Source organism: Trematomus bernacchii, unplaced genomic scaffold, assembly GCF_902827165.1.
Source record: "Trematomus bernacchii unplaced genomic scaffold, fTreBer1.1, whole genome shotgun sequence".
NCBI lineage: Eukaryota > Metazoa > Chordata > Actinopteri > Perciformes > Nototheniidae > Trematomus > Trematomus bernacchii.
The window spans coordinates 9,477,683-9,504,301 of NW_022987803.1; the positions used below are offsets into that span (position 1 = coordinate 9,477,683).

Sequence of the window (26,619 nt, forward strand, 5' to 3'; positions counted from 1 at the left end):
GTGTCTCAGCTGTATTTGCTTTAGGCTCTCCAGGCGAAGGCAAAGCTATCTCTGCTGATTGTATAAGTCACTTGTTTCCGTAAGAGGAGGGAAAAATATCACGATCATGCTAGAAAAACAACCATGGCATTCCAATGGAAAGGCAGGCTTTAACAGTATACATTTGTGATTATCATACCTGTCTGTAATTTGTAGAAAATGTCTAATAATCCAAATATGTCTTGTGTTTGCTTTTGTAATTGGATTTAACACTTGTGGTTGGGTTAAGGACATACCTTTCCTCTTTATGCAAACTGTTTTGCTGGATAAATGTGAAAATGTGAAAATATTTGGTTACATTAACAAACAGTAACAGTTACAACAAGTACACAAATATTTTATGAATTCAAGAAAGTGATACATACATTTGGTGCAGGTATAGGCAACAAAAAAGTATAATTTCAAAGTCTACTTGGACTATAAAAACACTTATTTCTGCTTTTCCACATCACAGTCAGGTACCATAACCATACTTTTGTGAATGCATTTTTCAGTTTACAGATGAAATACCACCGGTCCCGTTTTCATTCATAAATCCCCAAACACTATTGTCTAATTACCTCATATTATTACGGATAATACAATAAGAAAGACTGTGTTTTTACATTTTCAGGATAAAGTTTCCACTGTGGAACAGCACTGAGCCAGCAGGCTGTCCTTGAAGACTATAACAAAGACTGAGAAGACTCTGAAAGGTCATCATATTGCAGGATAATGAAGTGTTTCAAAAAATCTGTTTTATTCCCTTGTATATCAATGCTAGACAGTGCAGAGATCATTGAAATTAAACTAAATTAAAGATACTGAAAAATCAGATTCAATTCATAGTTATATATGTAGGTTTGAGTATTTATCTATTACTATATCTTATGGTCAAATACAATATCTATACTATCTTTCCTTAGAATAATTGCTGTCCTTCTCTAGCCCGTCCCTCCAAATACAAAGGACTTTGAGTGAGATGAAGTCCGGCTCGCATTTCAGTGACACTTGATATTCTCCAACAACTGGAACCATAAAATCATCACAGCCGAAATTGTCAAAACAGCTGAACTTGGCCTGAAAACTGAAGCAGATAGAAAAGTAGAGCTTTCTGTTAAATATCCAAACAGATCTGTCCACAAACACTTCAAGGCCTCTCCTCTCCCACCTGAACCTGTCTTGCTTTACTCGCTCCAGCTGGTGTTTGTCTCACGTCTTCAGGCTCTGGCTCTCTTCAGGGCTCGTCTGCTGGCAGGTATGTCCGGAGCTCTTCTTCAGGTGGATGGGCGCCTCTTCCTGGCCTCCGCTTCCACCTTTCCTAACCTTATCCTTCTCCCTACGGACCTGAGACGTCCCGCTGCTGCCCTTTGACGACACCGTCTGGCCTCTGAAAAGCTGTGCCCTTTGCTGACAAAGACCCACCTTACTGAGGAGGATGAATACGTCCCCTCTGAAGGCCTTAGTGAAGATGGCATAAAGGAATGGGTTTGCACAGGAATTGAGCGGGTAGAAGAGCACCAATAAAATCTTAGAGTTGGAGACTGTGATAAGCGGTCGATCCAGAACGGCTGACATGGCGTAAAAAGAGATAGGAGCCATACATAAGAAGTCAGTAAAGATGAGGACAGCCATGCGCTTGGCAATGTTGGTATCCTTGGATCCAGACCGGTAGTGAGGGTTATGGACTGCGCAGTAGATCTTAAAATAGCATGCGCAAATGACAAGGAAGGCGAGGATGTTGAGGACCAGCACTGACAAGATGAAGATCTGAGACACTGTGGACTGAGTGTCCATTGGGAGACAAATACTGACCTTCTGGTAACTGCTCACCCCGACCAATGGGAGCAGGGCCAGAAGGAGGCAGAAGATCCAGCCGCCTAGCATCACGGCTGCGGCGTGGTGCAGACGCAGCTTACGATCCAAACGCATAGCAAAGGTGATAGCGTACCACCTCTCCAGAGTGATCACCGTCAAGGTGTAGACAGACAACTCGCTGGCGAAGACCGTAAAAAACCCTGCAAGTCCACAACCAGGGCCCGTCTGCCAGTCTATGGCGTGGTTAAAGTACTCTGCTTGCGTGTGGAGGTCTACAGAGGCAATAAGAAGCAAATAAATCCCCATACACAGATCTGCAAAGGCCAAGTGACACATGAGGAAGCGAGAGACCGAGAGCTTGTAGTGACTGGTGAGCAGAACCAAGAGCACCACCACATTTCCCAGAACAGCCAGCAGACTCACAAACCACACGGACACTCGCAGGAAGCCAAAACCCATTATGTCCTCACAAGGATTGAACTCATCGGGCTCTGGTACACATTTCACCTCCACTCCCTCCTCACACATCACATAATCGTAAGGACCTTCGAAGTCTTGGCTGGTGTCCTCCTGGGGGTTCTTGAGGGTCTCTCCAAAACCCACATCATCATCTGGCTGACCCCCAAAGTAGGCGTGGTAGTGGAGGCTTCCATGGAAGTCACCTCTCCTCCAGTCCTGCTGGGAGTCTCTGTGGCTTCCGTCACTTGGCTCCTGGTCTGGGATTGTTTCCACAACATCATCCCCTTGGAGGGAAGGCATGCCGAGGGGCCCCACAGAGCGCTTGTGATGTTGGTCGTAGAAAGCAGTGAAGTTACAGAGAATGTACTCGTAAAAGCTGTAAAACACAAACAGATTGAGTCCATAAAGTAATATTCTAGTCCTGTATTAGACAGATACACACCTGGCTTTAACCCTCACTCACGCTAAGTGTCAAATGAACTCATTACATTATATCCAGTTGAAGAAAAGTCTGGCTCAACCTTCTTCCTACAATAACAGCAATGAGTGACACTAATTATGCCAGCACTGTTTGAAGTTATAGGTAAACACGTCAGAGTTGATTAAATCCCTGCCAAAGTCCACACCATACAAGTGCAGCTGCCCTACTCACCGTGGTAGATCATCCAAACACACAAAAACATTCTATCGGATGCAGTTGGTCTTTCAAGGACAATCTTCTTGAGATGCCTCCACTTTTCTGACTTTCACAAGTACATTCAAGAACACAAAGTGAATAATTGACGAAAGCTCACCCTCGTTTCTTTTTGAAGTTTTTGAAGCCGCAGCAGTGGCTGGGGTAGGTGAGATTGGCGACGGTGAGGTGCTTGAAGGTTTCGATGGGTGGCAGTTTCTTGAGGGCCCAGGCATCGCGCGCCGTCAGCTTCCGGAGAGAATCCATACCTATGGCTGGCAGGGAGGTGATCCCAGTTAGGGACACGTCTCTTTGAGACAACAAGGGAATGAAAGAATTAGATGCCTTATTATAGATCTTAACTTCAATGCATGCGATCATTCTTGGCAAAGCCCTATTTTAAGTTTTTCAAGGGTACTTTTTGGGCTAGGAATGATTAAAATCTTGGGGGTCAAAACTAACAGAACTATAAAATTCAATATTTCCACAGACTGCACCGCTCTGCTCTTCTTCCTCTCTACCGGAAAATATGTTGCTGTGGTTGGATATAGAGTGTGCAAATATTGGATTTAAATTCTGGTTTTTGCTCCTGTAAAACTTTCCACGCAGACATTTCTTGGATACCCTGTACCTTTTTAAATGTTTGGACTTTGCCCTTAAATTGTATTACTCCTGAGGTCACAAATGGGGTTAAGCTATATCCCCAATACAAGTGATAACATGGCATTTTCTGCACATCCCTCACATGTGAGAATGCACTTCATGGATGCTATTAACTAAGTTTAAATGCTATTCTTTCATCTGACTAACTGAGAGAAGAACCAGCAGTTACCACCCAGCACATCTCTTGAAAAAACATACTATCAGAAAACCTAGAGGCATACATGATTAGACCAGAGATCTAGATTAAACAACACCCTCCATCTGTTTCCTACACTCAACTGCTCACTCCTTCATCATCTTTTTACACGTGGTTGGCCATCATGCCAAAGCCAGCTCAACCTCATCGGGCCAAAGACATGCAGGGGATTGACAATCTTATCGACATCCCATGTGATTCCATTATCCGGACATTCCACTTTTCAGCACTGGACATTCGCCCCTTCCAAAGGCCAAGTAGAGTCCAAGTTCTCTTTTGCTTTCTTTAGTTTCCTAACCCATTAAAAAGTCATTGTATCTGCTGATTAATTCGATTAAATAAAAGAAACAAAAGCCAAACCATTTAATATTTGCTAAGAGCCCCGTTGTTCTTTTTAAGTCCCATTTGCTCTCCCCACTTCTGTGCCCTCTGCTCTTTTTCCTCTCATGGGGCACATTGTGAAAGTCTTCAATAAAAGCAGCACAGACTCTGAGTGTCAGTCTGATTTTGTCATTCCCAGATGTTTAGCTCATGACCTCATGGAGCTGACCTCACTTAGGACATGTTCCCCAGTGGAACGGGGGATGAAGACCTGCACACGAACCCATTTACCTTAGCAGACACTTAACGACAAGATCAGAGCCATAACAGCAACTGAATAGCCGTGGTAACGGGTTTTGACAATCAAACACCTTATAAAACGCAGACTAAGCCTTAAAATCCTTGAGAATGGCAAAAACGATGACAGTATCAGGGAGATGTCGGAAGTTACTCCGTCCCACGCTTGCACACAATGCGTTTCAGATTTCCTGGTCAAAGACACAGCTGTGGAGGAATGATTTATACTCTTTGATGATATGCTATCCATTTCGCAGACATAGCTCATCCAGTCTGCACATGATGCGTGAGGAAATTGTTCAAATCTACCTTGACATGGTGTGAATAATGAAATTACCAAACTAGGCCTATTTACTATTACATGGTATTCGGCTTACAATTTTATTCAAAGCGACTTGCATACACTTCAATACTGTAGTCATGACTACGGGAGCAATTTGGGGTTACGTTTCTTGCCCAAGGACACTTCCAACATGTTGATTGATAAATACACTTTTCAAATTGTATGCTATATGTACATTTGAAATAAATAATTGAAGCAGTACTGCTTTCCTTTTTTGCCAAGGTTTAAGAAGATGAATCATTGTCTGGCTCCGTCCAATGTATCAAAATCCACTATCCAACATCTCTGAAGCTCACTAGTTATAACATATCTTGTTCGTACAAAACCTGATATCAATCATAATCTAACTCTGCAAGAAAGTGAAAAAGCAACCGTATTTCCCAAAATGCTCATAACTATTCCTTTAAAGTCATGCAACAGGAGTCGCTATAGCCTTAAGAATAAATCAGAAAATCCATGTGTACCTCCTAAGGTGAGTTGATCTCACTCAATTGTGCCTTACAGTCAAGATGGCGCCAAAAATAACATTTATCCATCTTAAATAGTGAAATTATAAATTCCTTTTGCTACCCAAGCAGCTGTTGATCAGAGTCAGAAGTCAATGATTAAACAGTCTATAAAATAGTTTTAAAGAGGGTATGAATCACTCCTACCATGACAGGAGAGTGCCCATTGTTTTAAAGTCAAACCCAATGGTCAGAAAAATGACTCACTGGACCAGAAGCACTTTTTTTTTTAACAGGAATGTGATAGAAAAGCTGTAAAAAAGGCATTTTCCATTTCATCTCAGTTTTAGCTACCCTTGGGTCCTAAGCTATTGGTCATCATACCAGACCAAGTAAGGCTGGAGGAGAAAAAACATTGATTGTATTGGACAGCTTTTTCTTCCTTTGAAAGTTACATAGACTTCTTTATATTAGGCTACAGGTTACCACAACTACAACTAGTTTCAAGATCCATTTAAAAGAATACATTTAAACGATAGTTGAGGGAATGTTAAAAAAGGTACATGATAAAAGTATCACTAAGATTATTAGTCAATTTATTGAACATGTTAGAAACAAAACAAACAATAATAATAATTATAACAAAGAGAAGCAAAATAAAAAAAACATTCAAGGTATAAAAAAAAGAAAATAGTTTCCGTCATGTTCAAAAGGGGCAAGGAAATGCTTAAAAACGTTTCTGGTCCTACCCCCTCTAGCGTACATTGTTTATGAAAAGAAAAGTTTAGGTCATCGTCATCAGCATCCAGATGAATCGACAGAGATCTTACAAAATTACACAAAAATGGATGTAACTGAGTTTAGACATGCTTAAGTTAAATAAGTATAGGTGCTATATGTGAGGTAAGGATTGTGTTTAATTACAGAGTTGCAAGCGGCTCAAATGTCCAAATCCCTTCAGGTACTTACAGAAGCAAGGGGCCGCTGATGGTACCCCCAAAAGCCCTTTCATCGATCTTGGTAAGATACTTATTCCTGCGAAGGTCCCTGGACAGGAAAGCACAAATGTAAGTTTATTAGGAGAAAGGGTATCCTTCACATTTCAATCAGACCGTGAGAGGTGAGGCATGGCATATTTTTCCAAGCCTCATCACCGCACATTTCTGTTTATTTTCTCTCATTTCAGAAGTGAAACATGACAGAAAAAGGTCTCACTCACATTGTTGATTCAAATTAGACAGTATAAGATGTGATGGCGTTTTCCTTAAACACACTGAGCACCCACACTACACATCTCCCCAAATCCCTTAAATCTAATAAGGATAATAGACCTCTGAGGGGTGTATTTGTCTTGGTCAGGCAGTGCTGGGATCAGTTCTCCCCTCAGAGCAGAACGTGCTCCAACACAAATACACATGTGTGAAGACTCTCTGGTATACGACCAATGGCTTAATTAGCCTCTTAAAGGGACCTGAGATGTGTGTAGGTGTTGTAAAAGAAGAGAGGGGTCTTAAATTAATAACATTAAAACCTCATATCCTAAATATGCAGGATTCTGGGCCAGCGGTTGACAGAAAAAAGGAAAACATGTTGCAAAAAAAGAGGAAAAGGAAGCAATGGTTACCTCCACTGTTGTCATTTATCCTACTGAGGCTATTGAGTATATAAGTGTGACATTGATTTCTTCAGGTTTGACACAGATCTAGCATCCAGTGTCTATGAGAGCATGTGGGAAGGTTACTGTTTCCTGATACCAACTTCTACAAAATCATATTTTCCTATGAAAACTCCAGTTGACTAATCAAGAGCTGGGCTTCTGTCCTTTTTGAGAACATATGAGAAGGCTTGTAGAGACCCAACTGTGATCCCACTGCTTTTGTAGTGCAATTGTGGGAAAGGAAATACACATGCCAGATGTCAGAAATGGTTTATTACAGTCAAAAACACTGAGCAACATAATTTTGTGAGAAATTGAAGACCGCTAAATTGACTGATTTTGGTGTTCCAGTGAAAAATATTTTTACCAGATGAAAAAACAAATGGGAGTAAAGAGTTACATTTTATGAAAACACAAGAGTAAAAACAAAGCAAACAGAAAATTACCCTTGAACCTAATACACAAGTAGCTACACCACTTACACGTTTTATATTATTCTGTGTGATAGTGTGTGTATTAACTAGGTTGTGTTTGAAGCTGCTGGAAAAGGTACAAAATGACATTATAAGAAATACTCGTAAGCCTATTTGTTTGTTTGCTAAAAGGTGAGATGATAAGACAAGACCACTTTAATCTTTGTGTGGTTTATATTAAAGTGGACCTATCATGCTATATTTGAATAATATAGTGTAGGACCATACCTATATAAGGCATATTTATACTTTTTTTTTTTCAAAATACCAAACAGATCATGCATTTTAGCCATGCCTCATTTCGCTCAATTTGACATTTTTTAGCTCTGTTTTAGCAAGGGCAGATTCAGTGAGAACAGCACCATCTATTGGCCTGGCATATGTACTACAGCGTCTCCAGCGCTTTCGAACGGCAATGGCCGTGGCTGTCTCCTCCTGATTGGTGGAGTTGGCCCAATAGCCGTAGCGCTGGATCAGTTTTTATCAGATCCGTTGCAGCCCCTTTTTTAGAGATTTGGGTATGGAGGAAAATAGAGAGGGTTGTGTTTTCTGACACTTGGTGAGTTCCCTGGAACACCGGGGACACATATTCATGTATAAAAGACGTACAAAAGTGCATTTTGCATGATAGGTCCCCTTTAAGCTAAAGCCAGTAGCTACTGGCGTTCTTAGCCTTACATGATCAAAGATTAGCAAGATTTATCAATAATATAATTACAAATAACAGATGAAATAGTAACCTATTGCATATCTACAACCATAAGCTGTTTAGAGGAAGTCGACATGGCCACTGTGAGTTCATCCATTGGTTTTTGGATGGTTACTGTTTTGTTTTTTTGCAACCATAAGTAATGAGTTAATGTGAAATACTTACACTTGATCCAGTTTAGTCCCATTGAAGGCATGATTATGGATTTCTCTCAAGCCGTTTCCATACAGCACCCTGGAACAAAACAAAAAAGTTCATACAGTAACATCAACACAACGAAACAGTTATTTCAAACAAACAATCCTTTGAATTAGCATACTTTCCCATGGGCTTATGCCTTATCTGTTTCTGGGACAGATAAGTAGGAGCTACTTATTTCACTTTCGATGTTGAGGTTTCATCTTTCTGCGCAGTTTTGTGATTTTTCATCCAACATTTTCTATAACATGCTGTTTTGTGGATTATAATTGCAATGCATCTTCCTTTGCTCCCAAACCTAACCACTTGTATGTGATTGCCAGTGGTCTTTGAGTGTCGGTGTACTTGTTTGCGCTATCTTTGAGAGGTTCAAGTCAGTTCAGTCTGAGGACATGTTTTCAAAAGTGTAATTCTTGCCAATCCACACAAATTCTAGTGGCTATTTTAGGGTTTAGATTGGATTAGGATGTTCACAATACATTTAACAACTACAGTTTAAATCAAGTTCACGTTTCTCTTATGAATTTTTATAAAAGTGTATGACAGAAACATACATTTAAGCAGTTCTTCTCTACATTAACGCATATGGATGCTCTTGCAGATATCTTACACTGTCAGCACGTCGCTGGTGATGCCACGGAATGAGTTGGCCGGGATCTCAGTGATGTAGGGATGATCGGCAATTTCCCTGCAAAGGAAGAAACCGAGTAGGGAGGAAATGAAGTGGTGTTGCAAATAAATACCTTTCATTGGAAAGTGGCACAGGGAGAAATAAAGTAATGGATGAATTCTCAAGTATTACGACACAGTGGGAAAATTAAATTAGAGGGAGTTGAGAGGGTGTTGACAGAAAGATGTGTAGATGTTCATTTCATGCAGAAGGTTTTATACGTAAAGGCAGATGTTTATTGACTCAAAAAAAGACAAAATCACATTTCTGAAGGGAAGTGGTCTGTTAGTGGTGGCAATTTCTCATCATTGAAACCACATTTCCCATAATCCCTGTGCAAAGTTGTGTTTCAATCTTGCTTCATGCCTGTCCTTAAATGTAATGCAAACGATGGTCTACATATAGTCGATGATTTCATTCTTTATCATTCCTTGAGCAGTATTTAGAAGCCATGTTGGTTCATGGTAACATTAGTAATGGCTTCGAATGAATGTGGCAATGTGTTTAATATGCTACACAAAGCACTTTTTAATTTGCATGAATATTGATTAGTTTGCTTAGTTTAAAAGCTAAAGCAACTCACAGCATGAAGTTCATGTCATTAGAGTGGATGTTGCTCAAGTCAGGGAGGAAGGTAAGGCCGGTATTGAAAATTCCCCTGAATAGCAAGAGGATGGAAACAGTCAGGACATATAGTAGACACAACAGAGACTACACAAGGTCATTTTAAGATGCAATGAAAAGTGGTATATTATTTTCTTATTAATAATCCTCTAGGACTCAATCAGACAACAGTGTAATGCAAAAGCATAGTGAGTATTGCCTTTACAAAAATAGTCCTTAAGTTTAGTACGCACTATATTTTATAATATCCATCAATTCATTTTAACTATGTCTGCTAAGAAATTAAGTTCCGATAAAACAAAAACAGCTGTCTCGATTACCAGAGGTGGGAAGTAACTATGTAGATTTACTCAAGCACTGTACTTGATACAATTTTGAGGTAAATGGTGTACTTTTACCTCACTACATTTATTTGAACCTTTAGTTACTTTACAGATCTGGATTAATGATGTGAAATATAATTTACTCTTAAATCAGACTTTAGTTCCACCTGGAGTAGATTCACAAGCTACCCTGCAGTATACAAAGTCATTACAACTAGCTGCACCTTTACCTGCTTTGAGAACACTTTAATGATCAATCATTACAAGACATTTAATATATATATTATTCTGAAATGGACCAATCTGCAGAATGACTACTTGCTTTTGGTACTTTAAGTATATTTTGATGCTAATACTTTTGTACTTCGATTTGAGTAACATTTGCAGGACTTTTACTTGTAAAAGAGTATTCCTACACGCTGGTAATTCTACTTTATACTTAAGTACAATATCTGAGTACTTCTCCCACCTCTGTCAATTACTCAATGTATTTCCCTAAAAGAAAATATGTTCCCATTATGTTACAGCTTTAAGCATGTGGTTAGCATTGTAAAATGAAACAAAAGTACTTGTAGATGTTGTAAACGATCATAGATTGGGTGAAAAGAAGTATGTTTGGTCTGTAACTTGAGTAACATAAGTAAGTTAAGATTATACTTTAATCAGGTACATTACTTATGTAAGTTAAAATAACTCAAGTGTGACTTTTCATTACACATATGACACAATCAATTATCTCCCGGGTGAAAAAACGCTTGTTTGTTTGGCCTATTAATCCATTTACTTTGATTAAAAAGGCGCCAGAAACAAGTTTTCAAAAGCTTACATTTGGGATGAAATATACTCCTTTGAAAGCATAATTCACAATGCAGTTTTGTTTTATCGGAACATAGTATTTAAGGTTGTTCATTTACTGGCATTTCTCTGGTTACAAGCCAGGGAGTCTTAAAGGACTTATAATAAGTAATAATGAAATCAGGCCAGTTACATTTAATATTTTCTAAAAAGGTTCAGAGTGTGCAGTCACTTTTCTTGCTGATTCTGATAAACACAAAGCTATGAATAGACCACAATGTTAAAATGATTTCCAGACTCAAGCATTTTAAATATAGATCCCTCATCTTTTACTATAATGCTGTCCATATGTGGAATTCAATGACATTCTTTAAAGCATGCAATGAAAAATACTCACAGGTATTTGAGATTTGGGAGATGTTTAAAGGCTTCTGGGTCAATGTAGGTCAGAATTTGTGCATTACGTATTTGTCTGGAGACAAGACAGAACAAAAGAGTCTTCAATAAGGACTTAGAGACATAAAACAACTCATTCAGAGAAAAAGTAAATGACAGAAGTGTGTGTGGTAGACACTATGAAATCATTAGGACACACACTCGGAAACACACTGCTTTAAAACTTGCTGACAGGACAGGGCAAGGTGCATGCCAGTGTGCGAGAGGAGGGAAACTCGGCGCAGACAGCCAGGTCCGGAAGTTGAGTTCAATTAGTGTTTCATTAGTGTGTTTACTCTGGTCCGCCCTGGACTGGACTGAACACCTCTCTCTCCCTCTGCTGTCTGAGGCCATGGCATGCGCTGCTCTGGATCGTGTGTTCTGGCCCTTCTTCACACACCTGGCAAACCACAGTCAGCCCACCAAACAGATGTGGTCAGGTCAATGGAAGTCACTCAGTGGGAGAGGTTCTTCTTCCCAGGGCTGCTGTACAAAGACTAAAGCTTCACTGAAGGAGTTGAAGGCAGTTTTATCAGCCAATGTAACCAATGACCAATGACATAGTCTGTCAAGCAGACTATAAAACTCTGAGTGGCAGAACATTAGTTGGCTGAGTTGTTGAAACCCTTTGAACCCAAGAGGGTCGGTCATACGGTGGGGTTTAGAATTCGATTTTCTTTTACTTGGATTTTCTACTGATAAAGTTTGTGTAAATATTAGCCATAGTAACTGGTCGGTGGCGTTAACTAAGCAGTCAGAAAAGATCTAACGGCAATGGAATGGAAACGACATATTCTATAAAACGTCCTCAATAACGCAAACATACATGTGTGCTTGTTTGAGGTGGTTTTGGCTGAAAATATTAGATGCGTTCAATGTGATATGGAAACGCCTATGCCAAAATATTTCTGGCATGGTGAACATTGAACTCACATAGCTGATTAGCTGTTTGTGGTTGGTGATAGAAATGTAACCAAAGTAGATCTTTCGGCTTTTTTGTCTCGTAGATGGGTTTGATGGCCGAGGTGAATTGTTTTTGGTTTGCAAACTCTACTACTTCTACTCTGTTTACTGCCAACTTACAGCACTGCCTAAAGAGCAGCCTACACTGCAAACTGCTCTTCTCTCCAAACCAGTTGATGGTAGGTACCTAATTTGCATTTCTGTTTTGTAACACTTCAACGTTTTTAGTCTTCCAAAAGACACCTGGTAACTTAACCATTAATTAAGAATGATATTTCTGGCTAATAGACAATATACTCTCTAATTTAAACTACGGTTTGGTCTCCACCAACTCCTTAACACAATATGGCTTTTAAATGGCTGGCTGCTATGTTCACTAATCACTAACATAATTAGTTTGCTGTTTGGTGCTGAAAAGGTAGAAAACAGTGTGTTTATCTGAGTTTTTTTGTGGGAAATGAAAGTTATGGGATTAGGTTGCAGGCTGTAAAGCCAGGTCAATCAACTTAAAGACGCTCAAAAGTTCCATAAAGTTGAGGGAAACTGCAGCGTCTGCTAATGATTTGTAGCCAAAGCGACTACTTTTCCATTTGCCATCCAGTTAATTAAAAAATATTGATAAAAGCAGCTTTAACTGCCACTCTATTTCAAGTAGTTGACACAAACAACATGCTGTTCTTGCTGCTGTAAAGATCAAATACATACATTTCGTTGTGATAGGGGATCCTCAAAAATAAACGAAGATTTAAAAACCTTCTCAAACTGTTTATGCCAGCCTGTCCTTCTCCAAAAAACAACCAAATAGGTCGATTGTTCAGCAGCTTATTACGACCTATAGTCACGTTTTAAAGTTTAGCACCTCTAGTGGTCGTGTAAGAAACAACAATTTGCGGCATATGCTCCCGTTGATTGCAAACGCTCCGGAGGGTCGTATATTCACAAATAACCCTCTCCGGAAAATCCTAAATTGTAGAATAGTTTGGCCATTCAAATGCTTTTTGATTTGATTCCTAGCGAGAAGTGTATATTGTACTTTTAGAATCCACGTCCAGAGGATGTGTAGGATCTATAGTTTGATAGATATTACGAAGATGATTTGTGGTCTCGTCAGGAGAACGTTAATATACTACGTCTTTCCGCAGCGTCCATGTAAAGTTGGTGTCAACCCTCGCGGGGTGAAAACAGTATTTCCGGTCTCGAAGTTTTCATAATAAAACCGGAAGTATTCCCCTCACTGTCAAATGATTACACAGTGATATCTGCATTACTCATCCACTCAAAAACATCAGTTTATCCTTGTTAATTACACAACATTGATTGGTTTAAATTGTGTACAATGCTTTTGTGTTTTTAACCTTCGATTCGGAGAAACAAATAGTTTTTTCGGAGTTTAGGATGGCCGAAGACACTACACTACCCATAATCCTCAGCTATCGTTTGGGACTACAACATCCGCTTTGCTTGACAAACCCCGTGATTAGTCCTCAAGCTCTGTGATTGGATGTTGGAGTGGCAGTGCACCAAGGTTACGCCGAGCTCTTTGAAATGGAATGAATCCACGGCAGACTATCCAAAACTGGACTTGAACGGGAACCCCCCCAGAACTACACATGCTGGCTATTGTGTTTCGCAACTTGTTCTATGGCACGTCTCTACTGGGAATTGTAGTTTTAAAAGACGTTTTCGTATTTCCCATAATTAGAAGTTGCCAGTATTAAACTGTGTACATCCCTGGAGGTTTAGGGGATACGAAACACATTGGTGTTATCAAATGTAAAGGTCCCATGTCATGGCCATTTCTACTGATCATAATTCCATTGTTGAGGTTTGTTTGTTTGTAGCCTTTATTTAACCAGGTGAAAAATCCCATTGAGATCAACGATCTCTTTTTTAAGGGAGACCTGCGGTACATTGGTTACACATAAAAACAACAGAAAACAAAAAGGACATCACAACATAATTAACAAAAAGGACATCACAACATAATTAGGTATACTAAAATACATTTAAATTGTGCAATTTTCCAAACTCACATTGGTTTCTCATACAGCATCTCTGTATAGTATGTGTATTCACTCTCTGTCTTAAACGGCTTGTTGGAGCTCCTGTCCCCCCCCTTCCTGTGAGCCCAGTGGCCGTCTGCGAGACAGCGAGACACAGCGAAACCTAGCCCGAAACACACACACACCCGCAGCCTGGCTGGGAGTTTGTGTGTGTGCCCAGGCAGAGTTCCGCGGTGTCTCGCTGTCTCGCCGACCCCATACCAGTGAGCCAGCTCACAGTGTCTCGCTCCTCGCAGCAGCGAGCCTCGCAACGTCCTGCCGAGTGTGTGTTTGTGAGGAAGTCCGCGGATTGGTCCAAACGTAACGGCTCCGCTTACGTTACGTTATGTTACGTCACTATACCCGAAATACATCACTATACCCAAGAAGTAAACAATGGAAAAAGAGAAATCCCCAACGAGGCGTTCTGGGGCAGCATAGACAGGTATTTTCTGCATTAGAGTTTTACTCGCTACAGGGTGTACTTTGAGGGTTTGTGACTCTGCAGACCGTTTACATGCATAAAAAGCTACATAACTCACAATAATAACCAGAAAAGCATGACATGGGACCTTTAAAACATATAATTCATAAATGGGTGAAAATCGCTTGTGTCCATAATGGGCAGCATTACTATATACCCACATGACAGCTAAGGTCAGAAGAGCTTTATTTAACAGCTGGTCTTATGTCTGTGACCCCTCCTGTTGTTAATTGATAAGCCTGAAACATGCACTTGTCAAGGTTCAGAGGCACATTTTGCAAATATGGCAGTAGCCATCGATCATCTTAAGATAAGATAAGATAAGATATACTTTATTGATCCCAAGTTGGGAAATGTTTTTGTTACAGCAGCATGTGCAACTTTGTTCTACTCCACTACAATTCAGAGGTTAACCTGGTATTTTTACTCCACTACATTTATTTTAGTTATTTTGCAGATTCTGATTAATGATGTGAAATATAAACGACCCTTAAAGCAGACTTTAGTTACACCTGAGTAAAATTCAGGGAAGGTGATTGTCAAGTGCCAAAATAAACTATGCAATATATTAGACGTTAAGTACTTTGTCAGGCTTAATATGTATCTGTTGATACCCCCAACTTTTTTTTCTTATTCAAAAGAAGACCTTAACTTAAAGTATTCTTTAATGTTTAAAAAAAGCCTTATTAAAAAAATGCAATAACGTGCTTTAACCACTAGGTAGTTCGGGTTAAAAAACTGTCAAGTTTACAGTGTTAACACAATAAATTATACTTTCCAGTATAATTTCCAGTTTAGTTTATGACGGATTTATTTTGTTATCCACACATATATTGTTTTGATATTTGTAACACCAAACATGACCCAGTGGTCTAGTTAATAAAACATAATAATATCAAACATAATATTACTATTAACTTTATTGTGAAATTAAAACAGAACGGAAATTAAAACAGAACGGTAAACGTGCATTACGGTTAAAACATCCAATCACCGAGCTTCAACGATAGCTGAGGATTATGGGTAGTTCGATGTTTTAGCCTATCAAAACCTCTGAAAAAAGAAATGTGTCTCTCAGAATCGAAAGGGAAAAAGCTATGGGAAAAACACAAAAGCATTGTACACATTTTAAACCAATTAATGTTGTGTAATTCACAAGGATAAACTGATGTTTTTTAGTGGATGAGTACTGCAGATATAGCTTTAAAATCATTTGACAGTGAGGGGAATACGGTTTTATTATGAAAACTTCGAGACCGGAAATACTGTTTTCACCCCGAGAGGGTTGACGCTAACTTTACATGGACGCTGCCGTTACACGTTCTCCTGGTGAGACCTCAAATCATCTTCGTAATATCTATCAAACTATAGATCCTACACATCCACTGGACATGGATTCTAAAAGTACAATATACACTTCTCGCTAGAAATCTAATCAAAAAGCATTTTGATGGCCAAACTATCCTACAATTTAGGATTTTCCAGAGAGGGTTATTTGTGAATATACGACCCTCCGGAGCGTTTGCAGTCAACAGGAGCACTCGAGGTCGAAAACTTTAAAACGTGATTATAGGTCGTAATAAGCGCTTGAACAATCAACCTATTTGATCGTAATAAGGGCTTGAACAATCGACCTTTGGTCGTATGAGTTGGAGGACTTGTTGGTTTATGCATAGGTTGATCATTAGTGGACTCACATCATTTGCAATTAGATGAGCAAGACTGAGATTTAACTATATAAAAAAACTTCACATTTTTCTAGTAAAAAAACAGGAATTCCAGACACTGCCGGTTTTACTTGATGGTGGTATGATACAAACTTTACCCAGCCCCCTCTGAATATCTGGGCTCAGACTGCAGTCTTTAGATCCACAGCTGCTGTCGGCCTCAAGCCTCCAACAGGAAGCAGAGCATTAATTTGTGTCTGACCCTGAAGGAAACCTGAGAGAGATGCCATTATCTGATGTATGGCACTACACCACACCAATCAGTGGCAAATAGGCCCCGGAGATCCAAAATACACCCCCAGAACACTGATACAACCCTCAGCTCGCAGCTTGAATTATTGTTTCTGTCTGTATTTCGCTGTCTGGAATTCGGCACCTAATAAGTAGAGACTAAAAGGAAGGATAATTAAGATGAAAATGACAGGTAAATGATACACACACACCCATAGAGGCATGTCAAATACATTTATGTCGCTGTTAATCCCAGCTACCGTGTCAAACTGCTATACATGTCCACATTCGATGCTGTAATTGAAGAGTGGAAACAAATAGCATACACACAAACACTGCTGTAACTTGGAACAAATCATTCTCATGGGCAGGAAGTCTTATAATATATGAACTGCTAGGAGGTGTTCTGCTGGAAAGTGTGTGGTCCACCCGGAGACTCAGCCATAAATCTCTATCCCATAATTGAGAATAAAGCGCACCTTGCTCGCCTTTCTTTCCCCTGAGCTACCTTAACAAGAGCTGGAGCATGAGGAAGACGAGGAGAGAATCCAAATACTGGCTTTTGTTCGGCCTCTACTTCTCTGTTTATACCAAGCTCAGTAATAATGCTGCAGATCAAATCAAATTGAATTGTTTCGCATCTAATTCAGAGAAACAATTGCCACAACAGGGTCAGTTTTCGTCAATTTCTTGAAATGCGAGAGAGTCTAAACAGCTCTGATAAGGAGCAGTTCAGTGAACACGCCACTGAAATAAGCTTCTAATCTTTTTCCTCTTTGCTTCCATTTGCTGCTGGCAAGGTTCAAAATTAAGCATTTGTTTCTTTCCTGAGAGCAAATGGAACAGCTTAATCAATGAGGATCGATAAAAAGTGTGCCATTTTCCTTTAGTTACTCACATGTGGGTGATTTTCTTCAGGCTGTGAAACGAGTGCCTCTCCAACCTCTGCAGCGTCACGTCCACCGATATATATCTGAAAGGAATACACAGAGCTTATACCAAATCTTAAGTACACATGGCGTTGTAATATCAAAATGATGATGTTTTTTCAACCATCTGTCTTACATGGTGAAATATAATGTTTTTATAAATGAGTGTGTGGCTCTGATTCTACAGCCTGCAACTCTTTCCTGGATATATTATCAACCCGACGTGCCTAAAGCCTCGAACCTCATGGGTAATTTTTAGGAATGCACCTCACATATACATTACCTATTCATCAGTCACTCTGTTTCCATTTGTTATTACTTGGTAACAAGTATGCCTTTTAAATAAACCATGAACTTAGCACTCAACGAAACTTAGAAATGACTAGAAAAAAAACAAATATTCTGTTTATAGTTATAGGTATTACAGGCACTTAACAAAAAATAAATGTTGGCAAACTAAACAGAAAAAAAATAGTGTTTGAGAATTTGGCAGCCATTTTGCTGTATTTTATACTATGCAGTCTGTCTGAAGAGCAAACAAAAGCCGCTTTCACACCAAGTACTTTGCCGTAGGCCTACTTAGTTCCCAGCACTTAGTTCCCAGCACAGTACCTCCATGGAACTAAGAGCCGATCGCGTTCACACCGGAATAAGTTCCCTGAGGGAAGATTACGCAAATGAAGCCGCTGACGTCACTTCTTCTTCTTCTGCTTTGGGTTTACTGGCAGGCCGCAAACAACTTCACGGCGTATACTGCCACCCGAAGTCCCCGGAGTTGGGGACTGGCTTCTGAAGCCTTCCGAGTAAATCGCCAGAACGCCGACACATCCTCATCACTCCACCGCTCCCATTTTTTTTTTTTTTTTGCCATAAGTTATTCTCTCTTCGTTGGTGCGCGGGGCTAATGCTAATGCTAATAATGCTAATGCCAGCAAATACAATGGCGGCTTCAAAAAACTTTTCAGAGTTTTACGGTGTGAACGCAAAATTCCAGGCACTAACGGAACTAAACGGGAAAAGTACGGGTAAAAGTACTCCGGTGTGAAAGCGCGAGTAAATGGAAACTGGCTTAGCACACTTGTGGCTGTTTAAGGCTTACTGAAAATGTTTTATCCCTTCATGCATGACTTGGGCACAGACAACGGACTCAGCGGCTGGGGATCAAGTGTATATTTTACCTTTACACAGAGACTACACCTCTACTGTGGTTGAAGGACCAACATTCCTATTGAAGGAAAGCATTAGCGCTTCCAGCTGTGATTAAGAGCCAGCGCTAATACTAACCAGAGAGCATATCAGCTGCTTGGGTGGGAGACAGAAAGGAAAGTGGGTGGGCAGTTTGGAGCTGGGATTGGTTCCCATTTTTTAAGCAAAGCAGTTGAAAAGGCAACAGGTGGATGAGAGCCACCGTGAAGGTTTTTTTTTTTAGAATAGCAGTTAATGAAAAGTGTACCAGCCTTGAATGTAATAAAGCCACTGAATAAATTGCCACTCACATCCATGAGATGTTGACCAGGTAGGCAAAGGCGTCTGCTGGCACTGATGTCAGGCGGGTCTCAAAAAGCCATCTGGTTGGAAAATAAAGACGGACCTTTTAGTTGTCACAAACACATTTTACACTGATGTTATATTTGACATTTTTAAAGAGAAGTAATAGACATGCTGCCAAATATGCTTATTAGCTTTCTTGCAGAGTGGCAAATGAGAAAGCCACTCTCACATCTGTGTGTACCTAGAGCCAGCTGCCAATTAGCTTAACTTAGCGTAGCATAAAAACTGAAAACGGCCCAAAGTTTTCCCAAAGGTAACAACATTTCTTTAGCAGCACATTAATTATCAAAAACAAGTTAAATTGTATTTTTTTAGATCTGTGATGACAATATATAGTTATTTTACGAATTGCAATGTGCCAGGCTATTTTCTCGAGTACTTCCTGGAGTCTCTGCTGGTTGCTTTGCATTGCTCTTGGCCAAGTAATAGTCAGCTCCATAACTCCTCGTCAAATGACCAGTTTGTGTTTTTACACCTCAGTTTTTGTAAGGACATAACAAATTAGATTTAGCTTTATGGATGTGGGTTTAGCAGTACAGGTGGATTTTGTTATTGTTGGAAAGAGCAAGGCTAGCATCTTCCTCCCATTTTAAGTCTTAATGCTAAGCTAACCGTCTCTTGGTCGTTGCTTCATGTTCAGCTTGAATTGGTATATTAAGCAGCACCTTCATATATAAAAATTCAAAAAAGTTAAATTGTGTTTGTTTTATCTTTAAAAGAAGGAAGTGTCATGCTATTTCTGGTCTGGAGCACTTCCTGAAGTCTCAACTGGTTGACTTACAATTGCTCATGGCCTAGTAATAGTCATCCCCATACTGTAGTTGATTTTTTTACACCTCAGTTTTTGTACAAATTTAGATTTAGCTTGATGTAAGTGGATCTAGCGGTCCAGCTAGGTGGATTTTGTTATCATTGGAAAGAGCAAGGCTAACTTTTCCCTCCTGTTTCAAGTCTTTAAGCTTACCATCTCCTGGTTGTTGCTTCATATTCAACATAATTGGTATCCATTACTTAGAAATTCAATTAGGCATTACTCAAAATTATATTTTTTTAATTAAAGTGATTTTCTTATCATAATGTAAATTGAACATTTAGAATGTCTGTCAAATGTCCAATAATTCAAGACAAAAATAAATCTAAAAGTAACAGAAGAGCAAAAGAGAAAGGCAGATAAAGAGGGTCAATTTCAGAATCAGATCAAAGGTTTATTCAAAGCACATGGTGAAACAGACCCCCTATTCTAGGAACATGGGAAAAAACAAAGCCTTGGATCTGACTGGACCTGCGCTGGCAGCCAAATCAAACAATGTCTGGGTCTGTTTAGGACCATGTTTCAGAAATGAAGGTTGGGACCTTAACGTGTCATACAAATGGACCTCCACAGTGTTGTCCCACAGTCGCACTGAAAAAGGGAATCTTTTTTTATAACATGATCTATAGTCCTGCATTTTACACAAAAGTCAAACCTGTTAGCTTGTTGCTGTTTCTGAATGAATGGAGGAGACATTTTTGTAAGAATTTAAAAAAAATGTTTAAAGATAAATAGTTTAACCTTTTTGTAGATAGGCTCTTTCTTGATAAGAACTAAATGAGAAGATAAATACTACCCACATAACAAAAAAGATTGTTGGCTTATTTAGCTTAGCATAAAGGCTACTGTAAAAGCATGGTAAACGGCAAATCTAGCTTTTGCCAATGAACCCTTATGTTGTGTTCGGGTCTCCCGTGACCCGTTTCAAGTTAAGATTATATAATAACTACGCTCTGCGGTGTGAAAGCGCCTAAGGCTTCATGATATCCTCCACAACAGCTAGATAAACACTACAAGACAGATTTTGGCCAAGTCTGAAGGTCTCTAAAAAGAAAAGTGTATAATTTGGTGTTCGGGTCTGGGAAGACCCAGCAGAATTGTTGTGGGTGACTCGGGGTCACATTTGGTCCAATCAAGATTCATCTTTGACTTTAGACACCCCACCCCCACCCCCTTCATCCACTGTAACAATACTTTTTTCGCTACATGCACCTGGTCTCCCCTCCCCCTCCCATAAACTAAAGTAAACTAGAATAGAACACGACCTTTGCTATGGTCGTTTCCAATGGTGAAAAATAATGTGTGTATTTGTAGAATGTTGCAGATCTGCTTCAAGATTAAATTGGTTATTCCTTGGCCCACACTAATCTGTTCCTTGGCTGAAGTAATAAGCGTATCTCCCAAAATGTTTTGAGAAAATTGTTGGCATTTTTACCAAGCTGGTCAAAACGTGTTATTTATTTCCTGTGATCAAGCTACATATTTTGTTGTGTTGGATATGGGAATCACAACAGAGTAATAGAGAAAAGAGATTAAGATGGTGGCCACATGTGTTGATGTCATATTGAACTCCAGGGCCACCCCGCAGCAGAGTATACATTCAGAGCTTGTTCCATGTATACATCTATTTGGAATCAGGTTCGTAACGGTGACTCAGCCTATACGTGACTGTCTTTAGGCACCTTTGGTTGATCAGGGGAACAATAGACTAATTCAGAGGCTGAGATCTGGCCCATGAGACTGAATCATGGGGGGTTTTAGTCAGTAGACATGGAAGCACAGCAACCTGAATGCATTCTGACAAACTCAAACAAACAGAGTGACACAGAGCAGACCCTGACACCAAACACCCCAGTCAGATTTGCGCTGGTTCACCACCGCGCACAAACCCAAATAACCAGCAGGCATTTTCTCTAGGGAGCGCGGAGAGAACACCAACAAGCCCATCTCGAGAGCTCGAGGAGAAAATTACTCCCCCAATTTGTCATTTTGGATTGAAACCTGAGAAAACAAACAGGTTGGGAATTGAGTTTGAAGTGGGGAGAAGCCACATAATTCATGATACGGCCAGCATTTGATTGACAACATAGCTGTGTTTACTATGGGCTTTTGATGTGTAAAGGTCTGTGGTGACTGGAAGAGAGGGTCATTTACATATTCTGATGCACAGTGAACCTGCAGTGTGATTCAATGTAAACTTATATAAGTAGCAATGCTTTAATGTCTTCTCAGTGAGAATTATTGGACATGCAATATAAATCAAACAGTTTAATTACATTTTTTCAAGATTATACTTGTTATTTTTATAAAAACGCAAGATAATTATAGCAGAATGTGAAGTTACAGTCACGATTTCCATTACCCAAATCATCGTACAAATGAATATGTGGGGAAACTGTCAGTATTTCCAGTAATCTCAGCTCCAGCTCATCATGTTCAACGTCCCACTTCTTATTTTACAATTAATCCCAGTGCTCATCTGTTAACATTCAGGAACCAGCATTGGGGTTTCTCTCTTTGGTCGGTTTTATAGATGAGAGGTCGAGGGACGACAAAAATAACCAGTTATCTCATGTTTAAACTCCAATTAAAAAATGCTGAGGTTATTGAAAGACTGGAGCTGCTGTGTTTTCCCGTCTTTCCCCTTGAAGTCTTTTTTCCTCTTAATTATTCTCAAATGGAGCTCTCCGGGTGTTTGAGAAATGTGCTGTAAAAGGTAAATATTGTATTTGAATGCATCGTCCAGACATTACATGTCACTTGTTAGATTACATGTCACTTGTTAGACGCTTTTATCCAAAGCGACCAGACGCAGTCGGGAGTCACGCTACGCAGGTTTTTAAGCGCGGCTGTGCTTTCCTTTCTACCTCTCTGACTCCCAGTGACACATGGAGTAACCTCCACAAGTACACGCACACAAAGGACTCCAATCTTTAAGTGTCCACACATGCACACCACTCACATACTTGCTTTGCATTTTGTTTTTTGAATACAACACATAGTCTCATATTTACAAAATATTTTAACCAAACTCTTATGTTAATAAAATGCTTTGCCGATGGGACATTTTCAAAAATATTGTATTGATAGAGTAGGAATTTTAAAGCAATTTGAGAGCACTGACCTCTACCCATGTTGAAATAAAGTTTTAAAAGGTATTCGTTTGGGAATAAAGCGTATTTGCTGTCTGGCAGACAGTTAGCAGAGAAGATAGCATGCTAATATTTATACACTAAATATAGTTAAAGAGCCAGCAACCAGCTTCATTTAGCTTATCTTAGTACACAGACTGCAAACAGGTGGTAACAGCTAGCCAGCTTTGTCCAGAGGTAGGTCATTTTGCCTTTTAACACATCGATAGGTAGCACATTAATACATAATGGAGAGCGGCAGGTATGAGTCTTAAAACCAATACATTAGTTAGGATTTTAGCTAACGTCCAGAAAGTCATTGGTTTTTGATTGGGTTTCTATGTCTGAAAAAAGGTTTAAGGTTAACAAAAATGTTTTGTTCTATGACATTGACGTTGAAGTCATGCGCCTGCGATGTAATTTGTTTGATAGAAAAACTATGGCTTTTACTTTATAGAACCTACAATATTGTTTTCATTTGTGAAGATTATCTTTCTGGACAAAACTTTTAAGTATCACAAACTTTGTTTTGCCACAAGACGTTTTTTCTGCAATAATCAAAAATCCCCAAATCCCATAAAAAATACGTACTCAAAACCTGCAGCACTCAATATGTAATGTGCTTAATCCATATAGTAAGCAAAGTTTAAAAACAACAAATTGGCACTTTTACAATGCTTTCTGTACTTGACTGTGCACTCTTGATTCCAGCCGTTATGCTAAGCACAGCTTAACAAACCAACTTCCAGTTGTAGCTTCATACTTTACACATTTTACTTTTTAGTTGGACTTGAACATTTTGACCAAAAGACAAGGTTCCTATATCACACACATTTTGAGTTGAAGTTTGACCCCACCAAAACAAAACCTGGAATCTTCAGAGACTTTAATTCTGGCCTAGCTGGCATCAGTGGAACTGAACTGGGCTTCATTCCTCATTGTGTGAACAACAAAATCTCCCTCACGCCTCATTTGCTAGAAGATCCCGCTTAATACACAGTCTATTTTGGGCTTATTTGGCAGGTATTTTTTATCATTAGCTTGGTGGCATGCTTTCATGTCTATCTATCTTCCTGGAGGGCTCTGGGTAAACTCTGGGCAGGAATGTGAGGAAGTCTAAGGGGACATCGGGGCATGTGGTCAAGTGAATTGGGTCAGTGATCGGGAGATAATTTTATGTGATGGGTGCTTTTTGAGGCAATTCAAAGTGGATGGAGGGGTGTTCTGATAAACTGTAAGAAAGGAATGATCATTATCATAACACAGCGCAGGACATTTGTGAGCCCCACATGAGTGATTCTGAGAAATGTTTGTGTAAGAGAATCAAAGAGAAAAGTATTTTAAATTCTAGAAAAAGCCCAATTTTTATTTAATGGAAATACCCCCTTCTACCTCCTTGAGTTCTATGTTTCCACACATGCAGTTGAGTCCCTCTAAAGGGCATGTGTTTCCATCACTCAAGGCCGCTCGCTCTCTGTTGCATCATCTTTGTCTTGCACTTGAGCAATTTAGGATTTGTAGAAGCCCCGCTACACTTTTCAGACTTGACCCCGACATATTACATAATGTCGGCTCCCAGGGAATTATGACGCATTCTTTAGTTTAGGGTCTCAAGTATCAAGAAGGCAGATTGCAGACTTAACAGCTGTTGGTTATACTTTTTTTTTTTTTACAATTCTGTTGTTTTTTTGGCCAACTGCTAACAGAATCCTAAAAAATGTAGTTATAACAAGGTTTTTTATTTAAGATTTGTCATTTCTTTTTTTAGTACATGAGTTAAAGAAGGTGTTAGGCCTTGAACACAACTTTCTGTTATTCTCCCCTTTACACCGTATATCACTGTAAATTGCACAGATTTGAATTGGATAAAAATATGCAATATAAAGATGCCATATTGCACTCAGATTGCAATGCTTATCATAATTTTCGGACATTTTATAGTTTAAGCATTAATTCTAATTGATAAGTTGATCCTCAAAAAGTGCCAATTATTATGATAATCAACTTATCGTTAGAGTAATCATCAAAGCATGTCTCTGCTGTATATGGACATTTCCTTTTAGTTAGTTTTTACCTGAATAAATAGAATGTGTGTTTTGGACTGACACAACAAGACATGTAAAGACCTCTACTTGGACTTTTATAAATTGTGATGGACATTTTTACTATTTTCTGACAATTTATCGACCAAAACTATTCTTTAAAAACTATTTTACAGATTAATGTCTAATGGAAACGATTACTTGTTCAATACCCAATTCTTATATATATATAACTTGCATCTCTAATGGCAACAAATTATTACCGTGCTGTGATAATGATGTTACTGTAAAGATTTATTAAATAAGAGGAGTGGGCATAGTGTGATCCAGTTCACTTTATTTAGTGTAAAGTGTAGTCTGATAGCTGTCGAATAGAATGAGCCCATCATTCCAAAGGTGTTATCTTTTCTATAATTTGCACATAATAGGGTTGACCAAAAAAAAATAGACACTTTAAATACCCTGGAGCCTTCTGCAAATCTCCCTCCATCCATCCTCATATTTTAACGGCTACAGTAAATGTGTAATTAAAATATTCATTGGAAATTAATAATATGATGATCATGATATAAGTTAATGTTGTGTACATGTTCTATGATAATTGAACGGATGCAAAATAAAGAAAACACTAAAGACTACCCCAAATAAAAAGAAAATCCACAATATGTTTGAGATACTCAGGTTGTCTTTTATACCTATTGAGTTACCTGTATACCTGCTTTGTTTTTTTATATGATTTTTTTATATTCTGGTGGAATAATGGTTCAGTTCCTATTCAAGGTAATAAAAAGAGTTCAAATAAATTAATCATTACAGTCATTAAAATGTATTTTTTTAAACTACACCTATCAATTATTTGTACGTTTAGTGTTCCAGCTACTTCAAGTAAATCATGAACCTTTAACATATCTTGTTAGTCATAGAGATAATAGACTAAAAATAATACTTTAAAATGGAATAGCTACTTAACATCACAGACAGCCTCAAAGTCCCTGCGGGAGCACTTTGAAGGATTATTCATGATATTATAATGATTTTTCCTTGGGGTTAAGAGCACTTTACATTCAAAATGCATGAAAGAAAAAGCAGCAAAATGACTTTTACAGATGCGTTTTGTACGCCTACTTACAGTGTCTCCGTGCCTGCTGGAAACCTGGGGAGAATATCAATGTCACGGCAGGAGATTGTGTGCATTTTCCACTCAGTGCACTCGCAGACAGCAGGACAGGAGTCAGCCTCCGCCGCGGTGCTCACATGGAGAGTGACGAGCGTAAACAACACGCATGTTATCACCTGCATGCTGGAGGGCTGCTTGCTGTCAGGCGGCTCAGAATAACTTCTTGACAGTCCTCTTGATGTCCACAACAAGCATTTATATAAACCTTAAAACAAAAAGAAGCCAGGATAGTCAAGGGTGTCTGTTTTTGGTGTGTAATCCTCAGGTAGAGTCAGTGGAACTGGGCTGGAGTGTTATGCTCTTTACGGGGGCCCAGGAGTTTCTGTGAGGTTGTGAAGGTGGGGATGATGTAGGACGGACAGCTTCAGCTCTGGTGGGTTTGGAGGTGGTCTTCTACTTCAGGGGAGGGTGGA

General features: G+C 39.3%; 1 protein-coding gene across 1 annotated transcript; it reads right to left on the reverse strand.

Annotated features, from left to right (window-relative positions):
• Nucleotides 1-1,230: 1,230 nt before the first annotated feature.
• On the reverse strand, nt 1,231-26,328 carry tshr (thyroid stimulating hormone receptor). Its single transcript, XM_034150543.1, has 10 exons — nt 26,159-26,328; nt 18,991-19,062; nt 17,464-17,538; nt 11,081-11,155; nt 9,525-9,599; nt 8,882-8,959; nt 8,239-8,307; nt 6,204-6,281; nt 3,090-3,278; nt 1,231-2,671 (listed from the first exon to the last, which is right to left on the reverse strand). Exons 1-10 carry the CDS (start codon nt 26,326-26,328, stop codon nt 1,231-1,233), a joined length of 2,322 nt encoding a protein of 773 aa, XP_034006434.1.
• Nucleotides 26,329-26,619: the final 291 nt, after the last annotated feature.